Below are 15,234 nucleotides of genomic sequence, written 5' to 3'. Positions count from 1 at the left end.
ATACCCAGCGTACGTAGATTAAAACATCGTTGTACTTTATCCGGGAGCTACTTGTTGCACGATAAGAGCCCTGTCTACAGAATACCATTCTGACATGAAAGTAATGCATAACCGCAAACAAAGTAACACTCTTCCACATGGTACAATCTATAAATATCAATAAAATATAACTAGCTGGTATGAACACTTCGTGATATTATATACATTTTGGAATTTAGAGATCCGTTGGAAGCACAAACCACATCCAAAGTATTAAACCAGCAGTCACGGTTTGGCTTAGGCTGTTCATTCAACAACAATGGTAAATGCAGCACTGTCACGAGTTGAACACGAATCACTAAGCCATGGTAAATGATCCAGAGGGACCAGCAGCCAGTTGTATAAAACTTTAATAAGTTGTCCATGTTATCTTTTGGCTTGTTGACTAATTAAACGGTTTGATTTGTTTCTAGTATATTTTCCATTGGATAATCATTGACCAATCAATATTATTTTTTGATAACTTTGACCAAACCAAACGTTTAACTGGTTTTATACAATCCGTTGCAGCAAATAAACCTATGTAACTACACTGTGTACCTACACATGTAGCATGGGCGACTTTTTACAGCCGCCACGCATCATTAACGCCAGCTGCAGTGAAAAATGAATTTATTGAGTAATATAGATTCTTATAATTATAGTATTGCTATGTTAACGGGACTATTTGATGCTTTGTAAAATGCACTTTTTAAGGGGGGGGGGGGGCGAAATGAAGTGGCAAATTATTAAGAGAGTCAAAACTAAGATACTGATGGCTGGAACCCGTCAACAATGTTGATATGTGCTCAAATATTGTCTGTGAAGTCTACGATTTTGAAAAGCGTTAGTTACGCGATTCAAAAAAGCCTGTATCGTGATTTGCTGATTAACATTATCACGTGGTGCTACCAAAATATTCAATAAAAGTTCAATTATCCCTCAGCTTACAATGAGTCCTTGTGGTCGAGTTGATATGGTATCAGTTTTCTAATATTTTCTTGTCTGTTATAATCGGCGTGTTATCTCCCCACTATAACCAGATTGTTTTTATACTTAACTTGCATTTTTTCTACAATTTCGGTATCAAAGAGTAAAATGATTATATACTTATTACTTAAAATATAAATGTTGTCAGATGAATTACCGGGAAAACTCATTTTGGGTGCCAAATCATGAGCGAGTCCCTTTAAAACATTGCTACAAGGACCGGAAATATGGTAATTTAAATACAAATATTTTGATACACAATTTTTCGCTGGCAAAGTATGCAGCCAGTACATTTTCGGATAATTTGTTGTTTTCATATGAGATGGGTTGGTTAAAAACATTTATGTGAAGTACAAGAGTATGAATTTGGGCTTGTCCAGTGTCGATTACTGTATCCTTTGAATTTAACCTAATTCTGATTTAAAACAGTAAATTTACATGTTCCAATGGCTACAAGTGGCGTCCTGGTTCACATTGCATTTTTTAGGTGCAACGGATACCAAGTAAGAACGCTGAACGAAACATCAATACATCTGCGATTAAAAAAAAATAATAACAAAAACAAATGTAAGATAAGAACTTCTTCAAGATGTGCATATTCATAGACACAGATACGAAATCAGCAATCAGACAAACGATTGAACTTACCAATCTTAAGCCATGAAAGAGTCTTATATGCAAAGACGCCGATGTCTAGCTAGTTCAGGAAGTAAAATCGGACACGCGAAATACATTCTAGACACCAGTATGCACAATTATGATGTCCAACAGCCCATTCCCACCGTAGGTAGTGATCGCAAGTAGGAAAGACGAAACCAAACGATTGGGCATCGTCTTCAGAAAACTGAACTCTCGAAAAAAATCAGGTTGCCTACACTCTTCAACGCATTGAAGACACCTTACACATTTTGGCGGGACGAAGTACTTCTCGAAACTTAAATATGGGATCGAAGAAGAATATCAGGAGTAGACAGTCATCATAGCGTGTTTAAGGTTTCTATGAGTGTGAGAGCTTGTCACACGGCGCAATCCAAAAGTAAGGGTTAATAACAGCCGCAGTGTGTTTGCGCAACTTTTAGTTGTTTGTAACCAAATACTGGGGGTAAGTTGAAAAACTAATTATTTTACAACTATTCATTTATGAAAATGATTTGATTTGATTTGCACAATAAACTAAATCTGTTGTTATTTTATCAATGATTAAATTCGCTGTTATCTTTATTACAAAACAACCATTAAAAATTTACCTGCATTAATTACTTCTCCCACAGGTAGGAATTTGAAAACGAGGCTAAACCAAAACAAGCAAAATGGCGTTCATGCACAGGTTTCTGTGCTGGAACCTTAGAACGGCTTCGATCGTTTGTTTTATATTTGTGGCTGTAAGTAAATTACCGATAGACACTCAGTTAAAACATTATCTGTTAACCTTTCCTTATACATAACTCACCTGGATTAATTACAGGTGTGATTTATTGTGTCAAAATTCCATTTCCGGTTTGTTGTTTAATTTGAAATATCTATAAAACTTCTTAACCTATACAAGTTTACAAATTGTAATACCAAAGTTAGTCATACTTACGTCAATAAATTGTCATTTAACTACTGTCTTTGAAATAATAGAATTTAATGTTCCAGCAAATAGAAATATATAATATGCCTGTTTATAATTATTACATGAACCTAATGCATGAGTCATATAAATAAAAATCATTTAGAACTGTGAAACCAGAAGCTTTCTTCAAGCGTTACTACAGTTCATTCTTTTAAATTTAATTATTAAAATTGTGTGTACAAATGTACATAAAAAAATCTTAAATATTTAATTATTATTCTTGTACATGTACTAATCGACAGGTGAAAGCGAAAAGGTTCTATCTGCTTCTTTATTTAATATCACTTAGAACCATTTCACATTCACCCCTCGAGTCTTGTAGTCCATGTGTTTTTCCGTGTATGTGTTTAGAGATTTGCATGTACATAAAAAAATTGTTATCTGGAATTTGATATTTACTTTAAAAAAAAGCCTACAAATAGAACCTTGAATATAACGAGTTTTGGAACATAATGTTCTCATTTATTCCTTGGTCCATAAAAATGATAGCAGCTTTTAATAATTTTTGTTTATCCCTTTCTTTCAGATCACATCATTTTTCGCCCTGATAATGCGACTGATAGATCTGCTTGCAATAAGTACTGAATTTGAGATCAGCCAAGGATTTCACACACAGTGGAGGTCGCATCAGTGGCGAGGTACCACAGCGTAGTATTCATGGATTAAAAAAATGTCTTTTTATTAAACAGAAAATGAAATGAAATGGATTATTTGAATATTTAATAACAGTTAATATGATTAGCTGGTTCGTTTAAGCATGTTCTTTAATTGCAGCTGTGACTACTCCCAGATTGGGGCTTATTTTCTAATTGGTTATGATTCTTTGAAATGAAGCAACATGTACACTGTATTTAAATTACATGATCAAAAATAAATACAGCAGGTAATTACAAAATAACAAAGTCTGCATAACTAACATTAAAATTATCTATGTTTCAGCGTTCCTTGCTAGTGATGTGGTCTGCACATTTGACCACATTCTGATGTGCTTCTTCAGTGTCTTCATGCTGATTCAAGTCACTTACAGAGTAAGACCCAATTAAGGACTTCCCCATAATATTTCAAAATCTCAAAAATCCAACGAGGATTAATAACTAATGTGGTTGTGAAGGCAAGGTGGTCGTATGGTATACTACAGGGGTGTCAACCACTTACCTATTTTTTATCCATCAAAGTTGGCCCCACAGTTGGCACTGTCTTGTCCTTACATGTGACCTTTCAGATAAAAAGAATACATGAATACTGGTTTCTTCTAGAGAGAGGTATTCAGGCATGATTATTATCCGATATTATTGTTTTATAAATGATAGTTACTGCACCCACAACCTTAGCTATTGAAATGATGCACAAGCACTTCAGCTGAAGTGTATACTTTCAATCACAAGGGTAGTGTTGGACATAACTGTCTGTTACCAAAAAAAAAATGTTCATTGGCAAGAACTAATATGCGGTTTAGGTGAAAAGTGCAGTAATTAATCTGCAGGCTAGTTAATGAAAAGAGAACTCTGCCTACTTGTTACCATTCTGATATTCTGACATAAACAAAGACACTCCCAGGCAATAATAGTATCACTGTTTGGCTACAATATGTTTAGACCAAACATAATCTGGTTTGCACAAGCTGTTCAATTTTCAGTTCTTCATAATAATTAGAAAGTCAAACATTTTTTTGCAAATAAATATACACCAAGCTACATTGTTTGTTTGCAATTTGATATATTAAACACTTTGTGTATTACTGTATTTCTCTTTTTTTTCCAGCATTTTGTGATGTACATGCATTGGTTGAAGAAGTACATCATTTTCTACATCCTCTACATCTTTGTTGAGTTCTGCTTCTCAACCTTTGAATTCTCTTACTATGCCATGAACACATTCGTAAGTATTCCATTTTTGTGTGTCTTTATACTTTAATGAAACTTTAGCTGAAATATTATTTTAAGTTAATGTTCCTAAATAGACCAGCATTGGTAATTGCATTGAACTCTTTAAGTGTCATCTGGAAACATGGCTCAATGTTTTTAAAACTGTATTCATATAGAATAAAGATCAGGGTGTGCTTATGCCTGAAATATAGATCTATAAAAATGCTCTTACAAATATTCATGTAACATGCAACACTGGCATACATTGTGTTGCTGGATAAACGTTTGGAAGAGTAAAAAACTATTCTCACTTGTGATTTGTAGAGACTGGCATATGTTGTCTGGCTGTTCCTGTATTGGCTTGGAAGAACACTGGTGAATGTAAGTACACATGTCATGTGCTGGACAGTATCATGAAGCATTGTGGTAGAAGGTGGGATCATTGACATAAAACAATATGGAATGAATATACAATTTATTTGGTTATATCTTGTATAACTAATCTATATTGTATTAGATGTTAGGGTTTTAGCCAGATTTTAAGAAAGACAGGGTGCTAAGGGTGAAAGGGGCACATCATTTTGGGCTGTGAAGAACTTCAACATTATGAATTTGACAGAAAGCGTTAAGGCTTTATTATGAGTTTTTACTTTTAATTAAAACAAAATCAATAGTAGCAGTTGAATATCTTAAGCATTTCAGTCTATGAAGCAGAAAAAGCCCATGCTGGTCTCTGTGAAGGCAGTTGGTTTGTACCAAAAATGGCATAGAGGGCAGCACCCTTCTATAACTCTAGCTCAAACTCTACTGATGTGTTATGAACAGCCTTCGCTGAGCGACCATACATCATGCCTTTTATGTCGTAGTTATCTTGCATTTTGTCTTTTATTGCTTTTTCTTGACAAAGAGTTGTATTCATATTTCATTATCAAGAAAGTGATATCATGTACAGGCTTCAGGGTTTCATATTCAATTCTGTACAGATCTTGATTGTGTTGTCCCCTTGTATGATCCTGCGGCTTTAGGTATATTAGATCCAGATAATCTTAACACAATGTTTTTTTCAGATCACCTTTGTTGTAATCCTGATGGCCCGGAAGCAGGAAATCATTGAACAGACAGACAGAGAGCTGCGCTTTGCTGGGGAGAAAAAGAGAAAAGGACTCGGATATTACTAACTCACAAGCTATTGTGTTCTTTTTGAGGAGTTGAAGAATCAAATAGAAGACATAAGTGATTATTGTTTTAATGACAGACTCTGAGGGCTTTCCTCCCTAAAATGTGTTAAATTGAACAGAAAATAATTATCGTTTAAATAGTGTAAAGTTCAGCTTATGACATTAACATCTGATTGTCTGTTTGACAAATAATTTCATTATCTGTGGAGGGAGGATTTACATTGGAACAAAAAAAAAAGTATTAGTTACATTCTAATGTATGAAGGACAAACATACCTCATACAAACCAATAAGGGACATTGTATAAGATACAAGTACACAAAGGTCTGATAAGTTGTAAATATGCATCTGTAAACTTGTAATATATTAAACATTCCATTCATCTTTTATTGTACATTTATATAGTCACATGATCATTTTGACATTATATATTCAATCTTGTATACATTGTAAGAAGTCTAACAAAGTCAGACATATATCTTACTCACCCGTAGCTGTATCTAGTAGAAGAATTAGAAACTGGGAGAAAAACAACATTATTTTGAAAATTTAAAATTATTCATCTGCTTAAGCCATGTTTAAAATTAAACAGGAATATTACACGGCATCTGTCAATTGTCTTATTTGTTGTGAAATGAAGTAATATATGTCTCATCACATTTGATACTTATATACTTATGAAACAACAGTAGTGCTGTATATTTACTCATTATTATATCCTTGCAAAATCTACATTGTAAATACTTTTATTTCGGAGACATTTTATTATTATTTTTGTACAGGACATTTTTACAAAATAAATTATCCTTTCAATCTAATGGTCTTGACTTTTACACATAACTTACATGTTGACACCAGTCTAGGTGTCTACCAAGCTTGATTCTGAGCTTGGTATTCAGATTGTTTTGAAGCAGTGACAATCATAATAAATCAACAAGAGAGCAATTTTAATGAGAATAACCAATATCAATGGTAATGAAGAATATCAACAAGAGAGCAATTTCAATGAGAATTACCAATATCAATAGTAATGAAGAATATCAACAAGAGAGCATTAATGACAATAACCAATATCAATGGTAATGAAGAATATCAACAAGAGAGCAATTTCAATGACAATAACCAATATCAATGGTAATGAACAATATCAACAAGAGGGCAATTTCAGTAATAATCAACAATAGGTCAATATCCATGGTAATCAACAATAGGGCAGTCACTCATGATCAACAAGAGTGTGATACCAGTGGTGATCAACAAGAGGGCAATATCGATGGTTATTACAACGGTAGGGGAATATAAGAGGTAATGAACAAAATTAACAAGACGGCAACATCAGTGATAATCGACAAAGAAGCAATATCCGTGGTAAGCAACAATAGGGCTTTCAGTGGTAAGAAACGAAATCAACAAGAGGGCAATATCTGACAGTGGTAAACACCAGCATGGCAATATCAGTGGTAATAAACAATATCAACAAGAGGGCAATATCTGACAGTGGTAAACACCAGCACGACAATATCAATGGTAATGAACGATATCAACAAGAGGGCAATATCTGACAGTGGTAAACACCAGCACGGCAATATCAATTTTTGGCCAGCTGTTTATGGCCACAAAGTTATCAATGTTTCCAATATGTACATCCCAATGTTATGTAAACATGCACCACCCCTGGCATTCAGATACATCAATGGTTGCATCAAGTATCCTTATTTTCAAAACAAAAGAACAAAACTTGTTTGGAATTTCTTTCTTTATTGCCTTGCACCTAATAAATTACAGTGTTACATATTTTTGGTATTACTTCTAAATTAGTAAGTTAATTTGAACACATGTAACTATGAGAAATGACATGTTCTGTCACCTAGACAGCCCGCTCGACTATTCCATCGCTTTTTAGTTAAAGGATTGCATGGTTTTGGTGAAACATGCATGGATCACTGTAAAATTGGATTACATGCAAAATGTGGTTATATGCAAAACTTTAACCAGAATGTCCAATAAAAAAGGGCAATAATAAGCATTGTATGCTAAATAGAGTTATCTAACTTAGTTTTTCAAGTAAGTTGGATGGTTGAGTACCATTGTGTAAAATATCAATGCAGTACATCAAGTAGTTGCTGATATTAACCTGTGTGCTTACATGCAAAACCTTTACCAGAAATTCTAAGTCAAATAATAAGAGCAATATTTTGCATTACATGCAAGATTAATCAAATACTTTGCATGGATAGTTGGGAACACATGTCTTAAGTTTCAATGCAATACGCTATGTATTTCCTGAGACATTGACTTAAATATGGTAACATGCAAAACCTTAACCTGACTTCTAAGTTGAATAATAAAGGGCCATAATTAACATTTGATTCAAAATAGAGTTATCATACTTGGTTATTTTAGTAGGTTGGATGGTTGAATACCACTGTATAAAGTCTCAATGCAATACATCAAGTAGTTGCTGAGATATTATCCTATGTGTGCTTACATGCAAAACCTTAACAAGAATTTCCAAGTTGAACAATACAGGCCCATTATTTGCATTATAATTAAAACAGTGTCAACCAAACTTCATTAATTAAATAGATTGGACAGTTGGGAACACATATCTAAAGTTTCAGTGCAATACATGATGTATATGCTGAGATAATGACATAAAGCTGCTTACATGGAAAACCTTGCCCAAGGTGTGACGCCGTCGCCACTGCTGACACTAGGGTGCGTAGTATAGCTCTCCTTATTCTTAGAATAGTCAAGCTAAAAAAATGTATTAGTCTGAACACAAATGTTAGAAGAGATAGATAATTGTATTAAACATCACATAAAACTATGGATATATAGGTATGGGTATATGCAAGATATGATATGCATGTACACAAGATACTAATGTAAGTGCAATTTATGAAAATATATATACTAAAATATCACATTAAATTTACAAGTGCATAATTACATCTAATTCCTTTGATCATGTAGCTTTATACATTGGATAGTAACATACATTTCATTTTGTGGTCCAAGTGTTCAACATTCTGCTTTATTTGAAACATTAGTTTTTTGTTTGATTAAGCAAAGCCATGATCTACATCTAAAACACAATGGAGTAATCTCTATTTTACACATCCAATGAAATAATCAGTTTGAACATGTTAAATTCGTTATTTGCAAGCAGTTTACCTGAAAATTTATGGTTTTAACACTGCTATGGACCTATGCTTATAAGCTTCACACATGTATCACTAAAAAAATAACAAGCTACACTGTAGAACAAAGCAAACATAATTTTTACAATAAAAAAGTTGAATTTGCATCAAACATATACAACTCAACTGTGCTCCTACGCTTTTAAGAGGTTGCAAGCAATAGTTGCAGACTACTGCAGTCTATCTTAAAAACCAGGATTCAAAAATAATTATCTCTACATTATTCTTATCATCAGTTGGTCCAAGATCGGGTGAATCTTGTAATCAGTTCAATGACACTGTCATCCTCGTTGTCAGTAGCATCCTGCAGAATGGTTTGCCCATCAGCATCAGGTATGTCCTTGGCAGCTCCGGATTTGAGGAGCAGATTCATCATGTCCTCATCACTGTTGCTATATGCGTGCCAGAGGGCCGTCCAGCTGTCACTGTCTTGCAGGTTTGTGTTGCAGTTTTTCTGAGAATGGCAAATATTAATTTGTTTGAAACATTGTTATTTTGCATATATAAAGAGATCTATTTTCTGCTGTGGTTGTAACAGTTATTTTTGCAATGAAGATTTTTGAAGATGAAGATAATTGTAACTTAAAGTTATCACAGAAGTAACAAGCAAATTTGTTGAATTGATATCCCTCGACTGAGTAGGCAAAGTAGATGGAATGGAAATAAAAAGTTTGTGAAATATTCCTAGTATGTATATGTAATACGGCTGCTGATAGACAGATTATTATGATTGTTGTAGGTGGTCATCTTTCTGGGCTCACATCTCCAAACTACTGCAGGCATCCAAAAACCATCCTTCTATTTGAAAATTAGCTAACCAATACAAAGATATGGCTCCACAGAGCAAAAAATTGTTATTTCAGCCTTTAAGTTTTTCTGATAAATTTTGGCTAAGGGCTAACTTTTGTTAGACCGAGTCAAATGTCAAACATATTGCAGGTGCACCATTGCTAATACTGACATACATTTCTGTAAAGTTCATTCAAGGGCCATGTCTCTTATAAGACAAAGCCAGATGTCACACAAATTGAAAGTGCACGATTCCCATGCTGACCATCCTTCCTGTCAAGTGCCATGTGTGTAGATGCACTACTTTCCCAGCTACATGCATCACAATACTTTTCAGAGTTTTTTCCTCATTAAGGGGCCATAACTCTTGTTAGACTGAGTGCAACATCTTAGAAATCACTGATGCACCATTTCCTACACTGACCAACATTGATACGAAACTTCATGTGTGTAGATGCACTACTTTCTGAGCTACATGCATCACAATACTTTTCAGACCTTTTTTCCTCATTAAAGGGCCATAACCCTTGTTAGACGAAGTGCAACATCTTAGAAATCACTGATGCACCATTTCCCATGCTGGCCAACATTGATATGAAGCTTCATGTGTGTAGATGCACTACTTTCGGAGCTACATGCATCACAATACTTTTCAGACTTTTTTCTAATTAAAGGGCCATAACTCTTGTTAGACTAAGTGCAACATCTTAGAAATCACTGATGCACCATTTCCCATGCTGGCCAACATTGATATGAAACTTCATGTGTGTAGATTCAATTAGTTTTGGAGCTACACGCAACAATGTTTTGTAAGGGGATGTGACATGATAAGACGGGCAAAATGCAAACTGTGATATATCTTTCTGCTGGTATAGTAAATTATGACAATGTACTTAATAAACTTGTGTGAGAAAAATTTACACAATAAAAAGAAACAACTTATTTAATACCCTGCTTGCAAAATGTGTATGACTGTGTAACATTGAGTACTACATGAAGACTATTTCAAAGAGCTACTTACCCTCAGAAGAAGCTTTACAACTTTGTTATGCTCATTTGCTGTGGCCACTATCAATGGAGTCTGGAACCCTGTCTCTGCACTCTGTAAAGGACAAAATCGTTAATATTTCCAAAACAAATATGTACACAGTGGTCTCTTACAAAAATATTGATATGTAGCTAACACCATTATCTGTAAAAGGTGAACAACTTGACAATATAATTTTTTAAAAACCTTCACACATCAGAAAGCATACGTGTAGGAATCTTCAAACAAATATACTCTAAATTCTAAGAAATCAGTGATAAGTATAAGGTATTTATCCAAATCTTCTTAAACTTAAAGTTACAATATCCACCCGAATGAAATAAGATACAAAAGTTTTATCAAAATTAAGAATTATCTTTGACAAAATGAACTCTTACAATGAGATTTCATTAACTGCTTAAGCCAGTAAATATCCAACGATATGTTTACCTGAATGTCCATGTCTGCCCCGGCCTCAAGAAGTATCTGAACAATGTCAGACAGACCGTCTCTACTTGCAAGAAATAGAGCTGATTCCCCATTTTTGTTCAGTATATTGACATTGGCTTTTTCTAGAAAAAAGTACGAAAATATATATGAATTCTCTTTCACAGATCTGATATCATTGCTGGCAATAAGAACAGTTAAAGCATCAGTTATGGTTGCATACGAGGTACAAGAAAAATCCTTTGTTAAATTCTATATACATACATGTATGTTCTGCAAAATAATTTGACCAATTGTAAGAAAAAAATACTAATTACATAAATACTTCTTGAAAACTAAACTGCACTTAAGTTTATTCAATAAGGTCTATGATGCAGCAAAAGAGCTTTCTTTTATAAAAGCTTCATGTTAAATAATAAAGTAAAATTATAAGAGTCTACCATAATATTAACTGGTACCATTTATTAAGACTTTCATGATGTGTTTATTTTCTTTTTCCAATGCTGTAAATAATGCAGGACTCCCATTACTTAGAACCTTGTTAGGGTCCACGCCCTTTTCAAGTAGTGCTTGAATAACCTGTAAAACACAGAAATTAGAATTCTACTTAGTGAGAATAACAAAAGTTAATTCAAGTAAAGTGTATCAAATATGTATTTATATAAAATATCCGATTATCAAAATAAGTACAAGCCTAGAACCAGAACCAAGCTTGTAAAACTATCTGGGTTTTGTTATGTCTACTCTATATAATATATATTCATGGCTTATAACTTGTGTATCAATATAACTGCAATATGAACATAATTTGTCAGCTTAAAGGAAGAACTCAATAACATTATCTTTTTCAAAATTAGTTGTTAGTAATGACTATTATATAGACTTCTGGCTTGCTTAACCAAATCTTAATTTTGCCGACTGGTATCATACATGTATGTCATTCACTCATAGTGTCAGGGGCAGGTAACACCTGACTTAGTTTTTACCAGCCATGGCGCCATTGGGTAATTCCACACACACAGAACTTGTGCAAAGGGTCAGGGTTATAAAATCTTTTAAAATGACAAGTCTAAATTAAGCCTTGAAAAAGCTTCTTCGTAAACTGTCTTCATACCTTTGGTAGTTTCTTCTTGATAGCACCTTCAAATGGGCATCCATCAGTTTTGTGATGCAGCTTCTGAATGTCAGCACCTTTCTCAATCAGCAATAATGACAAGGATTCATTGCCTGATGGTGGGAAAATAATATTGTATTATATTGCTATATATATCAATTGTTTATCTGGTAAAAAGCTCAAAATCATTGTTAATAACAAGAGCTGTCACAGAGACAGCACGCTCGACTATTCCGCGCTTTCAGTGTAAGGATTGAAAAGTTTTAGCCAAACATGCATGTATCACTTGAAAATTTAATTAGAGTGATGCTTTTATTTGAATTTAATGCAAACTAGAGTTATCTTACTTGGTTATTTAAGTAGATTGGATGGTTGAGTATCATTGAATAAAGTCTCAATGCAATACTTCAAGCAGTTGCTGAGATATTTACCTAAGTGTGCTTACATGCAAAACCTTAACCAGAATTTATAAGTCAAATAATAAAGGCCCATTATTTGCATTATATTCAAATAAGTGTTATTTAACTTTATTAATTTTGTAGGTTAGATAGTTGGGAATACATATCCAAAGTTTCAATGCAATAAATGATGTATTTACTGAGATAATGACTTAAAGTCGCTTACATGCAAAACCTTAACCAAGGTGTGACGCCGAAGACGCCGTCAGCAGGGTGAGTAGTATAGCTCTCCTAATTCTTCGAATAGTCGAGCTAAAAACTACCTACACAGAAAAGCCTCGTCCCAAAACAAGTTTGCATTGTATGATGACCCTGTTTTAAGGCATTAGGTCAAAGCCCAACAGACACCAAATGAGGGATTCAGAACAGACAAAACAACAAAGGCATACCACATACATAACACCATAGACATACCACACATACATAACACCATAGACATACCACACATACATAACACCATAGACATACCACACATACATAACACCATAGACATACCACACATACATAACACCATAGACATACCACACATACATAACACCATAGACATACCACACATACATAACACCATAGACATACCACACATACATAACACCATAGACATACCACACATACATAACACCATAGACATACCACACATACATAACACCATAGACATACCACACATACATAACACCATAGACATACCACACATACATAACACCACAGACATACCACACATACATAACACCATAGACATACCACACATACATAACACCATAGACATACCACACATACATAACACCACAGACATACCACACATACATAACACCATAGACATACCACACATACATAACACCACAGACATACCACACATACATAACACCATAGACATACCACACATACGTAACACCATAGACATACCACACATACATATCAAAATATATTAATTTGCGAAAGAAGGGGTTACTGCCTTCTTACTGATAATCTGCTTGGCAGTTGTACTTAGATTACATAAAGAAACACCAAAGTTCCATGATTGACTGCTTAAGAATTTAAAGAACTGTCACACCTGTACATCAGTGTATTTTAGTCTTAGTCTTAAGTCAGTCGTCTTACATATAAATCTCATTCAAATATTTGTATTAGTCATAACATTAAATGTATTAACTACTGAGTATAACCCCTGGCTCTTATGTAGTGGTTGTATGCCTTTTAGTGAAAACTTTTATCTCTAGAAAATAACGAAGATAAAATAGTACACTACAGCTTTTATGTGTAAATTGAATAATATACCCAAACTAATAGCATATTGTAATGGTGTCCATCCATAAAACAGACAGTTAATGTCAACCCCAGCTATCAACAGGGACTCCACTGTCGAAACATCATTGTCCTTCACTGCAAGATGCAGCTGCTGTTCTTTGTTCATCGCACCTGAAGAATAAACAAATGGAAATTGTTATCATAATACAAAACAATATATTACATTTAACATATCTTAAACCATTTCCTGTCTTTTAACATTCATTCTGATATAGCCATGACAGTTAATAGGGGTCATCTGTTGTCCACAACTAATGTGCATACTTTTTAGTTTGACGACTCTACAAGTCAATCATAGTATTATGACAAGAAGACCACACCAGTACACCGTTTTGTACACTTGTTGAAATTTATTTATCATTAACAGTTTAAAGTAAAAAATAAATATCTAACATAAGAGTGCATACAATTTTGAAAATGTTTAACATTTAACCACATTTTAAGTTTAAAATGATTTTATAGATGATTCATCTGCTGTACACGATATGTGTAATACAGATTAAACTTCGATAACATTAAAATTAGCCTTTTTTAGATATGATTGCATAAACATAATTTCATATGTTTGTAGCAACAACAAAATAACAATACTGAAAGGCTACCGGTATACTAAAAGTGTATGGTATGATGTACAGCGACCTGGGTCCATTTTAGACATAAACATTATATAATAACTCTATTGCAATGGAAAATAATTTGTAACATTATTCGTATTAAATACAACACTTAGGACTCTGACAAACATTTTAAATACTACATTTTATGATTTAAATAAGGATTCCCCTGAGGCTGAAGTCTCAACAAGGGTTTTACTTTCTCCAAATGGCGAGAGTATTCAGCTCTTAATCATTGAATCAACCATTCTCATGTTTGTTAACTGACAGTTACAATACCAAAATCTTAAAAATGAACGAGTCTTGTAATGAGATAGAAAGACATGAAGATGAACTAAAATTAAACATGAAATAAGGATAATTAAAAATATTTTTTTGTTAGTTTCTGAAATGTACCCATTCATTTCAGTGTTATTAAATTTATCATAACACATTCCAAACTAGCAATAAACATATGAAATTACTACATAGCAAAAACCTTAATAGCTTTTTTCCATTGTTAATTTGTGCAAAAACAAAATGATTTTCTTTAGGCGTCCTTAGCTACAAAACCAAAGCTATCCACATGAGGAATTTCCTCTTTACAAAAGTAGGTGCCGTATTGTATATATTGC

The 15,234-nt window shown here is 33.7% G+C and overlaps 2 protein-coding genes across 2 annotated transcripts; one reads left to right on the top strand and one right to left on the bottom strand.

Moving 5' to 3' along the window:
• The first annotated feature begins 2,279 nt into the window (after positions 1–2,279).
• Positions 2,280–6,484, top strand: LOC128227621 (uncharacterized). Its single transcript, XM_052938330.1, has 6 exons — positions 2,280–2,390; positions 3,150–3,261; positions 3,563–3,651; positions 4,385–4,501; positions 4,813–4,869; positions 5,556–6,484. The coding sequence occupies exons 1-6, from the start codon at positions 2,319–2,321 to the stop codon at positions 5,664–5,666; spliced, it is 558 nt and encodes a 185-aa protein (XP_052794290.1). The 5' UTR covers positions 2,280–2,318; the 3' UTR covers positions 5,667–6,484.
• Positions 6,485–7,404: 920 nt separating this feature from the next.
• Positions 7,405–15,177, bottom strand: LOC128226786 (ankyrin homolog). Its single transcript, XM_052936843.1, has 7 exons — positions 15,099–15,177; positions 13,977–14,117; positions 12,247–12,359; positions 11,591–11,711; positions 11,136–11,257; positions 10,680–10,760; positions 7,405–9,323 (listed from the first exon to the last, which is right to left on the bottom strand). Exons 2-7 carry the CDS (start codon positions 14,110–14,112, stop codon positions 9,102–9,104), a joined length of 795 nt encoding a protein of 264 aa, XP_052792803.1. The 5' UTR covers positions 14,113–14,117; positions 15,099–15,177; the 3' UTR covers positions 7,405–9,101.
• Between the last annotated feature and the right edge of the window lie 57 nt (positions 15,178–15,234).

This window comes from Mya arenaria, chromosome 3 (assembly GCF_026914265.1).
Source record: "Mya arenaria isolate MELC-2E11 chromosome 3, ASM2691426v1".
Classification (NCBI taxonomy): domain Eukaryota; kingdom Metazoa; phylum Mollusca; class Bivalvia; order Myida; family Myidae; genus Mya; species Mya arenaria.
The sequence above is the reverse complement of the archived record's forward strand: the minus strand, read 5'-3'. Positions and strand labels throughout refer to the sequence as shown.